The sequence below is a fragment of the Eubalaena glacialis genome, chromosome 2 (assembly GCF_028564815.1).
Source record: "Eubalaena glacialis isolate mEubGla1 chromosome 2, mEubGla1.1.hap2.+ XY, whole genome shotgun sequence".
NCBI classification, from domain to species: domain Eukaryota; kingdom Metazoa; phylum Chordata; class Mammalia; order Artiodactyla; family Balaenidae; genus Eubalaena; species Eubalaena glacialis.
Window position 1 is genome coordinate 81,355,503 of NC_083717.1, and position 18,847 is coordinate 81,374,349.

The 18,847-nt window shown below is 38.5% G+C and overlaps 1 protein-coding gene across 2 annotated transcripts in view; it reads right to left on the reverse strand.

Moving 5' to 3' along the window:
* Window positions 1–18,184, reverse strand: part of UNC13C (unc-13 homolog C) — a 622,127-nt gene extending 603,943 nt beyond the window's left edge. Inside the window, exon 1 of one of the 2 annotated variants that reach the window (XM_061182103.1) lies at window positions 15,190–18,184. In XM_061182103.1, coding sequence (XP_061038086.1) covers window positions 15,190–18,181 — 2,992 coding nt within the window. In that variant the 5' untranslated portion in view covers window positions 18,182–18,184. The remainder of the gene's footprint in view (window positions 1–15,189) is intronic. The other variant, XM_061182102.1, reaches the window with a different exon arrangement.
* Window positions 18,185–18,847: the final 663 nt, after the last annotated feature.

Sequence of the window (18,847 nt, forward strand, 5' to 3'; positions counted from 1 at the left end):
TCACCCAATAGAGAATATTAGAAATTAAGATATATATAACATATATACATATATGATGTTTCTCTAACCTATTCAAAATTTTTAACATTTTCTTTTTTTATATTTTATATTTTCAGATTTTCATTCTTATGTTGGTAAATAGAAGTTCACTGAGTATTTTTCATTTGTGTTTCTTCCTGTAATTTAGGCATTGGTCTCTGATGCAGTCTTGTATTAATTGCATCTATGCCATCATGAAGGTAGTAACTATTTTAATAGTGGCATCCTTTTACTGCAATTCAGCATGTAGTTTTACAACTGACTACATGAGGAGAACCAGTTTCTGGTAAGTTCTTCAGCACAATTACTGTGTGATCTTGGACAAAACGTCTAACCTCCAGGCTCTCATTTTCCTCCACTGTTAAATGACAGAATTGGTCTAAGTCATTTAGAATGTTCCTTATAGCCTAAAACACATTAGTCTGAGAAATGTCACATTAAATCTACATGTCTTCCTTTGTTTTCTGCTGTTTCATTTTAAAAGAGAGTCTGGATACAAATAAATGTAAAGATATTCCATGTTCATGGATTGGAAGAATTAATATTGTTAAAAATGTCCATACTACCCAAAGCAATCTACAGATTTAATGTAATCCCTATCAAACTACCCATGACATTTTTCACAGAATTAGAACAAATAACCCTAAAATTTGTATAAAACCATAAAAGACTTTGAATATCTAAAGAAATCCTGAGAAATAAAATAAAGCAGGAGGCATCATACTTACTGATTGCAAGCTATAAAATAGACACATAGGTCAATGGAACAAAATAGAGACCCCAGGAATAAACCCACACATATAGTGTCAATTAATCATTCTTTGACATAGATCTTAGTAATTTTTTTTTTTTGATCTGTCTCCTCAAGCAAGGGAAACGAGCAAAAATAAACAAATTGGACCTCATTAAACTTAAAAGTTTTTGCACAGCAAAGGAAACCATTAACAAAATGAAAAGGCAACCTACTATATGTTCCCACTTATATGTGGAATCTAAAAAATAAAACAAATGAGTGAATATAACAAAACATAAACAGACTCACAGATACAGAGAACAAACCAGTGGTTACTGGTGGGGAAAGGGGTGAGGGGAGGGGCAAGATAGGTGAAGGGTATTAAGAGGTACAAACTACTAGGTATAAAATAAGTAAGACACAAGGATGTAATGTACAGCACAGGGAATATAGCCAATATTTTATAATACCTTTATATGAAGTATAACCTATGACAGTATTGAACCACTGTGATGTTTACCTGAAAATAATATAATATTGTTAAGTCAACTATATTTCAATAAAAATAAATAAGAGAGTCTGGGTTTTCAAAAAATTGGATACCTTGTGCTAAAGGGAGTGTGATAAATAAACAATTGTCTACTAGTTATTTACACTTCAAACCTGAGTTATCATTTTCCCAATGCAGTAGGGAAGCCCAAGAGGTTGGACAAAGTTTCCAAGCATCACTCATGTTTATTCAATCTTGTAATCAGAGGAGTGTTTTCTTATCAACCTGATTTGATTTACCTTGACATGGAAGTGACTTCCTTCCCCACAACTGCTCTTCTTTCTAATTAATTTATACTCACACTGAACAATGCCAGAGAAATCAAAGCCACCAACAGAATCAAATTACAGTAATAAATGGATACACTGATAACTAATACCACTACTCAGCACTTCTATAATATTTCTCAGTCTGGAAGACATATAGAGTCATGTCTTTTCCATAAGAAAAGGAAATCCTTCTAATACTCCATTGACTATTAAAGTTTTGAGCAGAAAAGTGAGTTACCTAAGCAACGGACCATAAGAATCAAGGACCCATGTAACAATTCAGGGTGGTAACAAGCAAAATGTATGACAAAGTTCATCAGTGATATACAAAAATTGCTTTTGCTTAATAATTGGTTTTAATAATAATCTACCCATGTTATTTGATAACATACTTGACTATGACTATGGTTAAATTAATGGAGCCAGATCAAAGCTTTACTGTATTTGGTTTTTATTTCTGTAGTGTCTATAAAAGGCATCAATGAAAATCATTTGCTACCTGCCCAGTTAGGTCATTATGCATGTATGCACATTCACTCAGGCAAACACACACTTGTATTTCTTCTAAAATATCTGCACAGAAATAATGCTCTGATTCTTTACATGTCTGTCAGTCCTGTTAACTCCACCTCAAAGATGTAGAAACTTCAAATTGTTTAAAGATGGTTTCATTCAAGCCTAACCTTATGTGAGCTTGGTTACTAAAATGGTGTGATTTCAGGATATGTGGACAAGTTCTGCTATCCAAAAACTAGATATCCCACCTGTTTGCCAAAGCCTAAAATGACTTTATCAGCAGGAAAACCTGTCACTGTATAACAGAAAAGGCAAAAATGGAAATATCCTCAAGAGATACAGCTTATTAACTGAAAATCAATTACAATAAATATCAGAGTCATTCTACAAATCAATGTTGGGAAGGGCAGGGGATGATGAAGGAGAGAGCGGTGACTACAGGGCACTTAATAATCAGAAGACATAGCACTGCCAGCCCAGAAGACTGCGGGTGAGGGGCTGGGGTGGGGGTTAAGAAGATGATGATGGAAGCCCCATTCACTTCAACACAATTTTGCCCAGATATTTTTTCAACATGCACAGAACTGTGTTTGCTCACTCTCTGCTGTCACTAACAATAATTTCTAACCCAATTCACCTCACTGCCTGAGATCATTTATAAGGTCTCTCAAACCCAGGCATTCTGATTGCAAATACCTTCATATTGTTCACAAGAGGCTGTATAGTAATTAAGAGCAAGTATCTGCACACTGGCTCTGATTAAGGTGACTCAGCTACGTAAATGACTACTAAATGTAATGGCCTAAGTAAGTCTCTATTACCTCCTCGGTAAAATGAGGGCATTAATAGTCATGACCGCAGGCCTTAGTTTGGGTTTCCCCAGAAGTAGAGATTGGGACAAGAACATGAGGGTAAGTAGTTTCTTTGGGAGACAGTCCCTGGAAGCAGGAAGGAGAAGCAGTGAGAATGAGGCCGAGAGGGAGGACAAGCCAATCTAAGGTTGCATCACTGGGGCTGCTGCAGACAACTGCAGGCCCTCCAGAGCTGTGGTCTCCTAAAGGGTAGAAGGCTGCAGCATTTATCTAATAACCACCCAACACTCCTGCTTGAGGGTTGCTGATGGGAATCCCTGAACACCAGGGAGACTCCAAAGCAGAAATTCAAAAGAATGAAGGCACCTGCTTGAGGTGGGAGGCTGTCAGTGAAAGATGAGGCTGAGCGCCCATGCTATGGGACATAACAGCTGCAGCTGAAATCAGAGGAGGGCTCAGGTGAGTGACCTAGAGTTCCAGAGACACCTGCTGCACTCCCATTGGTTTGTGGAGACTTAAGTTGAAAAACACATGCAAAGTACTCACTTCTGTTATATAGTTTGAAATGAATAAATGTTACTTGTTATCTTTAATGTGATGACTCCTTTTCATCTTCAGCTTATTAGTAGTAATAATTAACAGCTACAAGTTAAATACTAATTAATTAACAATTAAATAGTAATTGTCTTTAGTCATCCAGTGATTTATATTTTCTGTCTTCACTTCTAATTATAATTACAATGTCCTTCACAGTTTACATTCAGGTAAATGCTAATAAATATTTTTATAATAAACAATTTAATAATATTTGACTATAAGCCACAATGCCTCTTACTACAGTTAGCTCAAGAAATAATTTGTTTTTTTAATTGATGTATAGTTGATTTACATTTTGTTACTTTCTGCTGTACAGCAAAGTGATGCAGTTATACATATGCATGTATTCTTTTTTATATTCTTTTCCAGAATGCTTTATCACAGGATATTGAATATAGTTCCCTGTGCGAAACAGTAGGACCTTGTCGTTTATCCATTCTAAATATACTAGCTTGCATCTGCTAACCCCAAAAGAAATAATTTTGAATTGACCTGAATTCGACGGTAACCCTTATCAAGGAGAGAATCCAGATCTTTGCGTCTTAGGTTTTCTCCCTTCCCATGGCCCTAATCCTGAGCTCATCACACTTCTATCACTCAATAAATGCTGTTGGACTTACTTGGTTCTCTTTGTTGAAACTGCCCTGAGGCAAAGCAGTTAACAAGTTAGAGAGTTCAGGCAGTTGCTTGTTTTTGTGTTGCATGGAAACATTGATAACTATAGTTATTAATACTGTGTCCAGCGCCTTGTGCCAAGCTGCCTATGCCCGGTCTTCCAAGCATTCAAACCACAAAAATAATCACATAACTGGTCACTTCCCAAAATGCATTCTAGATGGTTTAGTTCAGTTAAGAAACATATGGGAAAGTAATTGTAGCATTGGACTTCTGGCTCGAATTTCTCAGAAATAGTTTAAGATCAAAGGAAGAAGTCTTTACGCTTTTTAGGTAGGTTGGCTCCCTACTGATTACTTACTGGTTTTGCGGAAAACCTATCTTTTTCTTTTAATTTTTATTTATTAATATTTTTAAATAGGTGACCAACTGTGGAATCAGGTAATGATATCTTTTCTTTTTTTCTTTTTTCATTTTTTTTGGCTGTGTTGGGTCTTCTTGCTGCGTGCCGGCTTTCTCTAGTTGCAGTGAGCGGGGGCTACTCTTCATTGTGGTGCACGGGCTTCTCATTGTGATAGCTTCTCTTATTGTGGAGCACGGGCTCTAGGCATGCAGGCTTCAGTAGTTGTGGCTCACAGGCTCAGCAGTTGTGGCTCGTGGGCTCTAGAGTGCAGGCTCAGTAGTTGTGGTGCACGGGCTTAGCTGCTCCGTGGCATGTGGCATCTTCCTGGACCAGGGACCGAACCCGTGTCCCCTGCATTGGCAGGGGGATTCTTAACCACTGCACCACCAGGGAAGTCCCTTTAATTTTATTTTTATCACATGGAGATACTATTATTATTTACATTTTGTCAGTGAGGAAACTCAACCACAGAGAAATTAAACAACTTGCCTAAGATTGAACAACCTGTAGGCTGACTCAGAGCCCATGCTTTTAACCACTCTGTTAGGCCGCCTCATTGCTGGTCACTGATGGATACTGTGACAGATGCCAGGGAACACAGCACAGCCTCTGAAGCCCAGGAGCTCACCACCTATGAGGGGGGCGGCAAGCAAACAGGCACTTCATCACAATGAGCCCACTGGTTGTCTGGACCTTGTCCTAAAAGTACGACAAAGATTTTTTTTTAATAGATTTGCAGGTTTGTATGTATCTCTGGATACACAGAGGTGACAGATTGTGAGGGCAACAGGGAGAACCAGAGCAAAGAGACAGGAAGACTAGTTAGGAAATTCTAGCAATAGTCCAGGCAAGAGATGATGGCTGCTAGAATTAGGGGAGACACAAGGAGATAGAGAGAACGTGCCGTGGTTGAGAGACGATTAGAAGGTAAAATGGGCAGGGCTTGTTAAATGACTGAATTCACATTCGAAATCTTTGGCAGAAGCTTCCAGTGAGCCAAGTCTTAAGTCCTGTGCTCAAGCCAGGCCTGCCAGGGGAAGGGAGAAGCAACTTCCAGCCACCTGCACCATCTCAGCAGGACACAGGGCACTACTTCCCTCCAAGGGCTCACACACTCAGGAACATCAATAAGAAAGGAATTCAGATGGTTGGCAGCCCAAAATGAGACAAATGTCCATAAAGTGTGACAAGGAAGTATCCAAGAAGGATGAATTTCTGACCTGAGCAAACAGGGAGATGTGGTGCCATTTACTGAGATAGGAAATCCAGGAGGAGAAACAGGATTAGGAGACAGAGGAAGAAAAGAGTTTGATGCTAGGCATGATGAGTTTGAGACCTACAGAATATTCCATTTGAATGAAGTCCTACAATTCATTATGGCCAATCCCTTTCAATGGCTTTCCATGGTAATTAGGGAAAAAAGTCCAAACTGCTCCACAAGACTCGGAAAAATCTGGCCTCTGGATATTGCACCAGATTTGTTTCATACCGTTCTCTGCCTTGCCTGATGAACTCCAGCCACACCAGGCTTTCTTTAAGTTTCTCAAATATTTCATACCACTTTCTGCCTTAAGATCCTGGTCCAATCCACTTCCTCTGCCTGGAATGTTTTTTTCTTTCCCTTAGCCTAGTTCAAGGTATTCATTCTTCAGACTTCAGATCAAATGTCATTTCCTCAGGGAAGTCTTCTCTAAACTTCAAATGATAATATGTCCTCTTAACACTTTGTACTTACTTCTCCAGCAGTTAGCCAAGTTTAAAATGATAGATTTGTGTATTTTTGAAATTTAAATTCATCACAACCACTTAACAAAGATGAAGACCAAATAAGATTTGTCAGTACTATATCCCAGATGCCCAGCCAGGCAATTACATACTCACTGAGGGATGAGTGAACTAGTCGGTGAATTAATGACTGAAATAATAAATGTATGATATACATTTGGGGAAGGGAGAGTTAGCCCAAAGACATTGATTTGGGACCATCAACACAAAAAATGATAACAAGCCAGTGGAGCGTATGAAATCATTCAAGAAAGAGTGAAAGGAGAAAAGCACTTAGTATCTATTATTAACTATTAACTGTTAAGCATTTCTTAATGTGATCCATGAATCATACTGCATTGAAATTAACTAAAGATTGGATCAAGGAATTTATATTTTAATCCAAGCGCTCCCAAGTGATCCTCATGCATTCTAAAACCTGAGAACAACTAACTTTAAGAATCAGCAGAGAAATACCCTTGACATAGCCCCAGAAGTTTGTGTTACAGAACAGGTGTTCTAAAGTCCAGAAGGAAGAAGCATAAATGTACACAAGTAGCTAAGAGCATGCTGTTGTGCACAGAGCACCAGAGTAGGATTCAGAAGTCCTGGAGTTGATACCTGGTCCCATCGCTTGCCAGTTTTACAACCTACATAACTACTAGTAATTACCTTAAGGTAACAGAGACTTGAAGAGGTTGGCTCTCTCACTGGTGTTTTATGAGAATTAAATACATGTGATAGTTAATTCTAAAAATCATGAAAATTGCTTTATGTGTTTAGAAAATGCAAAGGGAATGTGGATCAACTTGGGAATTTTCCTACTGATTTTCCTCACATAGTAAAATACCACCCTGTTAACACTGAGTGAATTCACATCTTCTGTCTCTGTGCATGCCCACGTGAGTGTGTGTGTCTTCAATTGTAATCACTAAAGAACAAAATAGAAAATGAAAGCCATGGGCTTTCCACAAGACATCATTAAGCATCAGAAAAGGTGCTAAAGAAAGAGGAAGCTTAACCTACATTTCTGGGAAATAATATCATATTCAGTCTGTCATTTCTTGTTGCCACTATTACATGCAGCCAACAATTTCACTTATCACAAGTTTTACAGAAATGGTACCTGGATAATCACGTTGCCTGTAATAATATCATGTAAAATGGAAGACTGGTCTGATAGCTTGTGTGCTGGCTTATGATTTGGGAGAACAGCTTGTAATTGTAGCTCTGCTGACAAATCCGTGCTGTCAGGTAAATCAACGTTTTGCCACCTCAGGTTTCCATTTTATAAAGTTGAATAGCAATACTTAATTTCTAAAATCCCAAACTAGGCAGCCGTGAGTAAGCACATAGAATCTGGAAAATAAATGCCTAATTCTAAATCCTGGTTCTGCTACTTCTTAGTTTTTTTTTTTTCTCCTCTTAGAAGAATTACAGTGTCTCTGTTTCTCACCTATAAAATGGAGATGATAATAATAGTACCTAGCTCATAGGATTATTGTGAGCATTATATAACTTAATATAGTATAAAATATTTAGAATAGTGTCTGGCACATAACAAAGCACTCAATAAGTGTTACCTATTATTAAGCTACCTATCTTATGCGGTTCCTAAGAAAATTAATGTGTGTGTTTGTGTGTGTCAATGCTACATTAAAAAATATCCACAAAAAAAAAAAAAAAAAAAAAATATCCACACACACATCAAGTTTCATACTTTGAAATTAGTACTATCCTTTTTAAAGTAGTAATCATGGTTGAACTGGAGAAGAAGTAGGGGATAATTTGGAGGCAGTGAAGATGATTGGAGGGGGTAGAGAGAGATACATTTATTCTAAATAAAGTGACACTGCTCAAAGTATCTCTGGGATCTTTGGGGACTGCCTACAGAGTCATATCACAGTCGCTGGAATCTGCTGAATGTTAGTCATTTTTATCCTCTAAGGGTTTCTTTTATTTTTGGAAGTAGCTGAGACCCAGCATGAACCAAGTATGATGAAAGAGGTAGTTGACAAGATTCCATAACATACTTTCCTTTTAAAATGAAGAAGAAGAAAATGCACACCATAGGTTGGAATAAACCATGGTGAAGAAGTCCATTAATGCATTTAGTTTCTTCTGGTCTTGTAGTCTATGGAGGCAACCTAAGCTAATACCTTATCATGGGGAACAGTTCTGTTTGCAGTCAGGGCATCCCGGCAATCTGAGACTCAGCATCAAGTCATTCTCCCTGCAAATTGGGCTCAGTCCTTGGATGCCAGTGGAAAAATCAAACTTTTTTTTTTTTTTTACCTATATTAGAGACTCATTCCTGACCATGGACCTCAGTTCAGGCAACTAGGTCACTCTCTGGATGACCTATTTAGTATATCAATCCTGCTGGGATTTGCTTTCCTCTTAATAGTTCCCATTCTGGGATGTTCAGATCCTTTCCTAGTCCCTAACTAGGTAACCAAGGTCCAATTAAAAAAAAAAGCCTTCCTGGAGAAAATTCTTGCCCACCTCATGTCCCCAGTTCTCTTTGTTCCTGGCTGTTCTGTACCACCCCAGCTGATAAGCAGAGTTAGAGTCTCGATGCCTTAGTAGCCATCTGTAGCCTGAGGTATACTTTCCAAGTAGCAGATTTTCTTCTGCTGCACTGGACTTTCCTCACTTCCTCCTGGGATTTATCCCAGAGTCTGAATCACCCCCGTGGGTATATCTATTTCAGGTCCCATCTCCTCCAATTCTAATCTGATCAATAACAATTGATTAGGCTATACTTTGCTGTGTCTTACACCAGGCTACAGAGTCTCTTTACTTTATTCCACACCATATAGAAAATTCTCACATGATTCACAATTTCTATAGAATATATCTATTTGAACTTGCAGAAAGTATATGAACAATGACATTAGCCAAAACAAACAAACAAAAACCTATCCATCTGAGATTTTGACGTAATACCTTTTCTTGAATCTCTGGAATTTGGAAATCGCACTGCAGGCTTTGAAGTGATACTCTTAGTACAATCTGGAAATCACCATCTTTCATCATCAGTTAATATTTCCCTTGAAAAATGTGTTTTTAGTTTCCCTACAAAGACAAGTGTTCCAGGTATATAGCTGGGAGCCATTAATAATTATAATAAACAAAATCTTTGAACTCTGCATTTTCATTGTTCCTGTTAATAGCCGGCTTTCGTGTATCCTTGTGAATTTCTTCCCTACCTCCTGTAAAATGCTTTCATTTCTCAAAAACTACTATTATCAGCACTTCCTCACTCTTAATAAAGTCTTTTAATGTGACAAGTGTCACCCTTCCAGATTTTGTAAACTTCTTAAAAATGTGATAATATCTCATCCCAAACTATTATCACTCACTTTGTGTTAACAGAGATCAATACTTACTCCAGAAGCTAACACAAAACTGGCTGATCTTAAAAGCACAACTTATTTGTATGCTTAAAAATGTGAGCTATGCCCTTTCATGACAAGACTTGCCCACACCTGCAATGGGATGTCATGGAAAGAGCATCAGATGCTGAATTCTATCATACATACATGAATTTCCATCAATACTCTTATTAGCTGTATAGACTTTGACCTGCTTTTGCCTCATTAAGACTCAGTCATCTCATTTACAAAGTGGGGCTAATACTACCCAACAAGGATTAAATATGTACTTAAAATTTCTAGAGGTGAATAGGATAGGAAGGTGTTAAATACGTGTTGGTTCTGTCCCTATCTCTTAGCTACATCTCACACCAGCATATACTCTAAGACCTTTGGGTCCTCTTGGAACATACCACCATTACCTCTCTCCCCACGCAACTGATTTATAAACACATTTGTATTCTGAGTCCCCGTCCTGACTCCTAGAAGAATTACTCCCTTGGGTATTTTGGGCTTTCTGTCTAGCAAGAAGTAGAGATGCCAGCTGTGTCTAATGCCTGTAAGGGCCCTTGGCCACTTCACTCTTCACAGGTCTCCTTTCTAGATCATAATCTATTTCAAAACCAAGACAATCACTTTATATTACAGGTAATTCTAGAGTATTTAGAAGCAAACAATACTAAACCAAAAGTGTATTGCTATGCACAGCGTTTTAATAGAACATTTTACAAATGCTTTGCCTTCTGCTATTACCAGTACTGCTATACTTGCCTTGAAGAACGATGTTTCAATTTCAAGGAATACATATATTGTTCTCTATATTTTAATGTGTATAATTTACCAAAACCTTTTCATAAGTGTAATAAACTACTGCTCTGGAGAATTAGAAAATCATTCTTCATTTTAAGAAAATTATTCACACGTTTTCTTAGACTGATTCTATCTCTTCTAATTTGAAAAGAAGAGATGAAACAACACTACGCGGGAAGGTATAATATTTGCTGCACAGTGCTTAGCAGCACTCTTCAATTGTGCTATGATGCTCACCTGCATCAGGCAGCATGTTAAAAAGGCAGATCCCATCGCTCCTGACCTAGACTCTCCGCAGGGGAGACCCAGAGGCACTCAAAAATTTAAGAAGCACCTCGTGATAGACAAACTTGGGCCAACAAACCTCCAAAACTTAGTTGAACTATTTATTCTTCAACATTAAACCTGGAATTTAAGTAAATTCAACTAAGTTTTTAGAGATGTATAAGTTACATCATCATAGAAAGAAAGATGTGATTCACGGAGCCAAAGGAGTGAAAAGTCCTGTTTGCACTCTCCATCACATTTTCCCTACTGTACTATATTAAAATATATCTAGTAAAATTGTCTTTTTGATGGAAAGAAAGAAAACTAAAGTTTATTTGAATTCTAAGTGTTCTCCACTTTGTATGGAACTAGATAGCCAAGCAACTTAGAAAGGAGTCTAGCATTTAGACTAGACGAGATAAATAAGTATGTGTGGGCTAGATAAATTTGCCAGATACAGGCTCTGGCATTACAGTAGCAACAGCAGGAGTAATTCACTCATGGACTTTATAATCTGTCTAGAAGCAGCCTCTTTCAGAACCTACAGACAGCCTGGAAATGGCATTTCAAAACAAAACAAAACAAAACTTTTGTTCTTTGCTAGAAAAATTTACTGCAAACTGACTTTAGAATCAGGTAAAGTGTACTCAGACTTCAGAACAGCACCCTTCAAGCAGCTGTTGTACACTATTTATTGGGCTCTACAAGCCTTGATTTATAAGATGAACCATGGATTTGAAGTAGAAAAACTGGGAATGAACTATTTCATAACAAGACCCTGGTGCCTTTCCTATTAGTCCTGTTTTCTCATGAAAACCCTTTAGTTGGAATAAGGCTCACGGCTCATGCCGCCTCCATTTTCATCATGTTTCTCCACCTTCAAACATGAACAAAACAACCTTTGAGGTGAGCAAGCATATGGCTGCTCTAAATAAACAAATTAGCCATCTATTTAATTCTGGATTCACCCCCTTACTAACTGTATGACACGGAACAAGTTATGGAAGTTTTCAGCATCTCAGTTTCCTCACCTGTAAAATGAGATAATAATGGAATCAAATTCACAGTGATGTTGCAGGAAGCAAAGGGATAAAAAAGCAGATAAACTGCCTGGAAAGTGCCTGGTATATAGTAGTGCTCAATAATAAGTTTTTATCTCTAATCATACTTCTGAACTCTCAGGAGATAAAGTCACAGTCTTAGCAATTAAAGGTCACAGTTTGGATTTGGATTTGACTTCAAAGCTTGTGCTTTTTATTTAGTATCCTGCTTCCCTTGATTCAGGCATTCATCCAATGTATTAATTCAGTGCCATCTCTTTATAAAGCACTGGTCTAGGCACAGTGCAGATGAAGGGATGAAAAGACAAGACCTCTGGCCTTCAGATTACAGTTTAGAAGAGAACATGAGGAATGCACATAAATTGTCATTACATAAGGTGGAAGCCAGAGCCATAAGATATAGGTATAGGGAAATTCAGAGGAGAAAATAATTAATTCCAGTTGATGGGTGGTGAAGGGCTAGAGGTAGGGGATCAGATGTTCACCGCCATGGTGTGGGTTTCAGGCCAGCTACACAAGCAGGCTCCAGCAACAAGAGAAGAATATGGCCTCATGGGGGTTCTGCCTACACACAGTCTAAAATCTCTTTCCCCACTGGCCTGCTGTTCAAGGTGAAGATTCTCAGAAACACTAGTACCAAACATCCATGTACATTGGGGTCTTTAAAAAATCCCTCTTTACCAGGACCCTGAAGACAAAAGTTGAAATAAATGATTCAAATTTATGAGCTAACATTTCCATCAAGCAATGACAGGAGAACTGCATCCCACATCATTTACAGCAAGAGCTCTAAGGTCCAATCTTGCCAGGTTAGTAATGGAGAAAAGACAGCACTGCTACCTAATGGTGACTGGGTGGTCATGGAGAGAAAAATCTGTTGGCATCTACCCAAAGCCCAGTAAGCAGATGGCCATGGACATGAAACCCATCATGATGACCGGCAGCTCATTGGATGCTCTGAGCCGGGAAGGGGCCTGAAAAATGCCCTTCTTTGGCTGCCCTTCCTCATGAGGCATATTGGCAGCACAGGAAGGGGACAATTGCCTGACTGCTGCCAAAGGGAGAAGAGATGGCCTTTAAAATCTAGGCTACCTCCTGGGTAGTCAATCTGGTGCCTTTCAAGCAACCAGCGAGCATCTTAAAGACGTGTGTATGATTTCCTCTAGGATAAATGATATCCAACAGATTCCACTCAAAGCTGGCTCATAGGATAACAAGCCAAGCTCCAAGATGTAGAGGGGTCTGAGTCCTCTGTTGTCAGGCCTGGTGTGTCAGGTATGTGATACCGATTGTTTTACCTTCTTAGGATTCTGAAGTGGGTGGTGTGTGGATAACCAAGTGTATTTATGTCTTCTGAGGATAAATGCCATTGAATGACTAGGATTGTTAGCTATGTAAATGGTCATTATCAGTAACAATCTACCTTGCAGAAGTTTGCTAATTTGGGGTATTTTTTAAGTTAATGAAGATCCACTTTTTTTCTGAAACATATAGTTTCATTGTATTTATAATATTGCCTAACATTTCAGATACCTTAACCAGTTAGCATTAAAACATTCATGTATTGCATCACAACAAACAGACACACACAAACATATACACACACACTGCTTATTCTTAATATGCCTTTAAGTAGACCTCTCTGAATCCATAGTAAGTAAAATACACTGTCAAAAAGCTGACCTGCATTTCAAGAAACTATGAACTGAGTTTCAGTAATAAGAATATCTAATATTAAAAGTCACTCTGAAATAAGATAGACATTATTCCAATATGAATTACATTTACATAAAAATTTTGACTACTTGGCCCTTTCAAATCAATTTTAAAGATAGTTGAGAACTTTTCCCTGAAAAAAAATAACAACCAAAAAACACAGCCAATGTACCCAAGATGCCCTTAACTTATATTGTTCTTTAAATAAATTACATAAGATATGTTGTTTTATATGGACAGAATTTTAGAGCAGAGAATGCTAATAGTTATTTCACTTGTTTTAGGGCCTGAAACAGTTTAACCATAAAGGTATCTGATTATTCAATGATCCATCCATGTCAACCAGAAAATGGCCAGTTTGGAGTAGTATCTGATCACAATTTTGCTTAAGAAAAAGAAGCCATAATCAGCTACCAGCTGAAGAAATTATTATATTATTTCATAATAGCAAGTAACACTTGATCATATAAATATATACCTTTATGGAGTATTATGTACAGTAAGTATTTTAAAGACGACAATGCCATAATCAAGGAAACCATTAACAATAGGTAATTCATGCCTGCGCACCGCGATGAAGAGAGGCCCCCGCTTGCCACAGCTAGAGAAAGCCCTCGCACAGAAACGAAGACCCAACACAGCCATAAATAAATACAAATAAATAAATAAATAAAAACAAACAAACAAACAAAAAAATGGGAAATATGCCACTCAACTTTGTAAAAAATTTAAAAAAAAAAAGGTAATTCATTAAAACTGAGATTATCTCAAACTATCCCAAAGATATAAAGAGATAAGCATGCAAATAACATAAATGGTAAGGGATTGAGGTAAGTGCAGATGAAATTTGGTTGATAAATAAAAAGTCAAAAAAATTTTTATTTACATGCAGCTAGTTTTCCAAAGTATATGATCCAAAATTGTTCCCCCAGGAGGTCAAATAAAATTATTAGGTAAGGTACTGCTTTCATTTCCATAATGGGCAAGAGACTTCTACTCCACTCTTTAGGAGGAAGCTACTCAACTCTATCTCCTTTATCCTCCAAAAGAGTGACTTGTGACCACTCAGGTACAGCCTAGGGTTTTGGCTCTAATACCCTCCCTCAGCTGCATTGGTAGGTAGTGAGGGAGGTTGTGGTCCTCCATGGTATGGGCTGGGGTTGGCTGTGCAGAACTAGCTCTTCCTGCTGGCAGGCTCCGAAGTATAGATTTGATGGGAAAAGGAGTGGGAAATCTGGGAGTCCATCTTTCCTAATTCTTTAAGATTAATTTTATCTTTCTCCCAATCCCTGTAAAACCTAACAGGACCAAAAAGTAGACCCCAGGCTGCTCTTTGATTTCACTCATCCTTCCTTTGATAACTGATGAAATAAAGTTGGAAATATGAAATGGGGTTTTTGCTTAATCCTAGCACAGAAATCTTGAGCCACAGAGTATAGGGCTTATTTTACTATGACCTATTTGAAAACACTTTGATTTTAAATCATCAAGCCCAACTTGTTGGGGGAGTTGAGTAAAATAAAATCCTTCTCAGAATAAACATGCAAATTCCTTGAAAGTAAATTCCTTCCCCCAAGAGTAAACATAGAACATGCTCTAAAGAACACCACCCAATGGTAAAACACAATGAGCTCATAATGTAGCATTTAAACATAAATACCTCCAGCCAGGATCTTCTCTTCCAATTCTGCCATTTGCTTCTTATAGGCTTTCAAAGCTGCTTCTTTGAAAGAGGGACGAATCTGCTTTGGCTTTATGATTTCCAGGGGCTTTTCAGGGATGTTTTGGTTTTCATCTTCTTTTATTTTCATTTCAGCTGATGTTTCCTTTAAGGGTTCCAATCCCCCTTCACTAACCACATCATCTGCCTGCCCATCATAACCCACATCTTGTGGAGTTTCATAAGGTGTTTCATATGAAGGGTGATCATATTCCTGAATTTGTTCATCTGTTTCAGTAATACTAGTCCTGTTTTCTAGCTTGGCAAGGACTTGTTCCATCACTTCAACATAATCTGTTTCATTATCAGCCACTGGTTCACTATAGTCCTCCTCATCCTCTGCTTTGTAGTAATAAGGCTCTGTGTAGACATCAGAGTCAAGCGTGGTACTTGATTCATTTGCAGTTGATTGGGATAATGTTCGAAATCTCCCAAGTAAGGAAGAGCCGCTGTCCTCATACCCACTGAGACTCTGTGTGCTTTTGCTCCATACCACTTCCAAGGCCGATTTAGCCCTCTGTAGTGTGGATCCAAATTTTGGGAAACTGAAAGCCTTATCAGTAAGGTCAATGCTTAATCGACTATGCCAAGATTTGGGTGGGGCATCCTCTGAATCATCACTTTGCAATTCACTTTGACTTCGATACATTATGGACAACTGGTTTTGGTTTTGGTACAGCTCATTAGAATTAGCTTCCTGATAAGAATTATATTGGCCAACCCACTGTCCTTGTGGTTCATTATCCAACCCAGGGCATGGAGATGAGTTGTCATCTTGGGTTAAATCATAGCTCTCAGAGTCATCCTGAAGGACACTGTGGCACTTTCCCAAGTCTTCTAGGTCTTTATGGTAAACATCTAGTTGTTGATCAGATAGACTGTTTGTGTCATAGTCAAAAACTTCCTGGGTGGATGAATCTAAACCTAAATCAGCTCCTTGCTCTACTTGATTCCATTCCTTCCATGGAGAAAGATCTTCATGTAAAGAGAGCTGAGAATCACTGTAGTGACTCTGGTCTCCAGATGCACACACCATGCTATTACTCACTCCACTGTCCACAGTTTCTGTGTTCTCAATTTCACTCTGTACTTGGACACCCTGAGAAGCCCCATTCAAACACTGATCCTGAGGGCTGTCATACAAGGTAGGCGTGCCCTCCTGTTTCCTCTGCCAAAGTTCCCGGTCTGAAGACGACAGGAGGGAGCTTCCATTAGTTCTAGTGAAAAACTGATTTTCTGAAAAATCCTCCGAATAAGATTGACACAATTTGGAAAAGTCTGATTCAGAATGACTAAGTTTAGTGGTGAAAAAATCGCTCTGTGAGTGCCAGAGAGGTGTTGCATCTGCATAATAGGTTGTGGTTTGCTTTGCCAAGTTATCCGATTCTGGCAAATGCAAGGAAATTTTATCATATTCTGATTTATTTGCAATTCTGCTGCTACTAGAAGTTTTATTCTTGGCTCTAGCATTGTGTGATTTTGAACTTGACTTGGAAGTACTTCCTTTTGTTGGAAACTCTGACTTGGAAAGCACAGCATAACTGTTTCTATTTAGGTCAGATTCCAGCTCTCTATCACTGTCATCAGGTGACTGCCAACTGTTCTTCTTGATTTTGGGCTCTGGAGTAGACAGCTTTATATCCATGCTCTCATATGTCTGGGAGGATGGTATCCCTCTCTCTTTTCTTTCTCTGATGTCATGAGTAAGAATATCTGTCGAGATTCCGATGCCTGTTCCTTTGAGTTTATATGATTTTTTTAAGACGGAATCCCTTTGTTGAGGGGTTTCAAAATACACAAGGATGGGTCGAGGCTTTGCATTGGGGCAATCCCTTTGGTGTCCTATCCTCTGAGCAAATTCAATTTTAATAGCATTTGGTGCATCTGAAAAACCCATTTTATCTATTAGAATTTGGTACACCACACTTTCAATGTATTCAAATCTTTCTTCGGGCACATTTAAGAATCTCAGGCTTGCCTTGCTACCCATATGACCTAAGTGTTTAATATAATCATGGATGTCTCTGGTTTCCCTCCGAGACTGGACAAACCCTGTACGGAGCTGCTCAATTTCACTTTGTACAACCTCCACGCTGCTGGACATCTCATCAATGGAATGCTTGAGAGCATTGACATGCCCTCGGAGTTCAGAAAGTTCTGTTTCAATCTGACTTATTCCCTGAAGTTCCTTAAAGATCATTTCCATGACATCCTGTGTTTGGCTAATGCAGCCAGAGGAACTGAATCCGGCCTCCAGGGCACTGGTCTTTGGGTTTCGGGCAGTTCTGTCCAAAGATTTGCTTCTGATTCCCCAGGTTTTCTTCATTGTGCTCAACTCTGAATCCGAGGAGACACACTCTTGACTCTTTTTCCATTTCCTCAATTTGCGTAAAGCTCCTAGTTTTAAGCTATGCAGAGTGCGTTCCCCATCAGAGCTCCCCTCTGAGGGTGCCAGGCTGCTTGAACTCTTCCTGTTGCGTCTAACTGGCATCGTGCGTGTTGACTGTGCCTGGTTTTCTGTACTGCTCCTTAGTTCACTGAGTGATTCTGAGTAGGAGCTCTCAATGGAAGATAACTCCTGAAGGAGATCCTCATTCTCACCATTGGTTATATGAATATTTTTCTGGAGGCCATTGGCAATAGCTACTCGGTAACTGAACGTGGGGGAGAGGGAAAATTCTTTGTTAGCCTCGTCTTCTTCAGTGGATAAGTTGCGAGCGGATGAACACTTTGCAATCTTCTTTACAGTGCTTTTCAAGGTATTAGAAAATTTAGGGGGTTTGGTCTGGCCAGCAATAAGAACGTCTTGATCCTTTTTCGGCTGACGATTATCTTTTTTCTTGGTTGTATTTCCCAATTTCTTTGCAAACATTCCTTTGCAAAGCTTATGGATGTAAGGTAAAATCAGGCTCTTGAAAAGATTAGCCACCATGGAGAGCAATTAGTGCAAGCTTTTCTGCCCCAAAGAAGTAAATAAGGTATCAGGATGGAAATCTGTAAATCCAAGGCCAGCATCACTGTTCAGATGTTCTGTGAATCACTGAAAATAGCAGGAAGGGCCGCTGTGGCTCTGCCACAATGTCAGTGTCCTGGGAAAACCAGAAGCCAAGCTCCATTTATGAAAGACATTCATTCACTCTTGGAGGAGGGGTTTCGTGAATCGCCTTCATTTCCACATAACTTCATGCAGTACCTAAAAGAAAGGAACGTTAAAATGAATATCAGAATTCAATCCTAGATTTATCCCATTTCCAACATTTTTCAAAGCTATTCAAGATACACAATGTGTGAAAAATTGCAGAGGGGACAGGGAAATATCTGAATTTCAACACAGTTACTTTTAAAACAACTAGTTAAAGCAAATCAGAACCAATAACTATGTTTAAATTATAATTTTCTTTTCCTAAATCACTTATGGGTGGACACAATTAAAATACTAGTAAAGGTAATAATAATTATTTAGAAAATGTTGTGTAAGGTGACAGGCAAATTTAAAAAGCTATATTACCTGCATGGTCTTATCATTTCCACTTTATATCTTTTCCTACAATTACATTTACTTATACAAACATAAGCATTTCAGTTTAAATGTATTCCC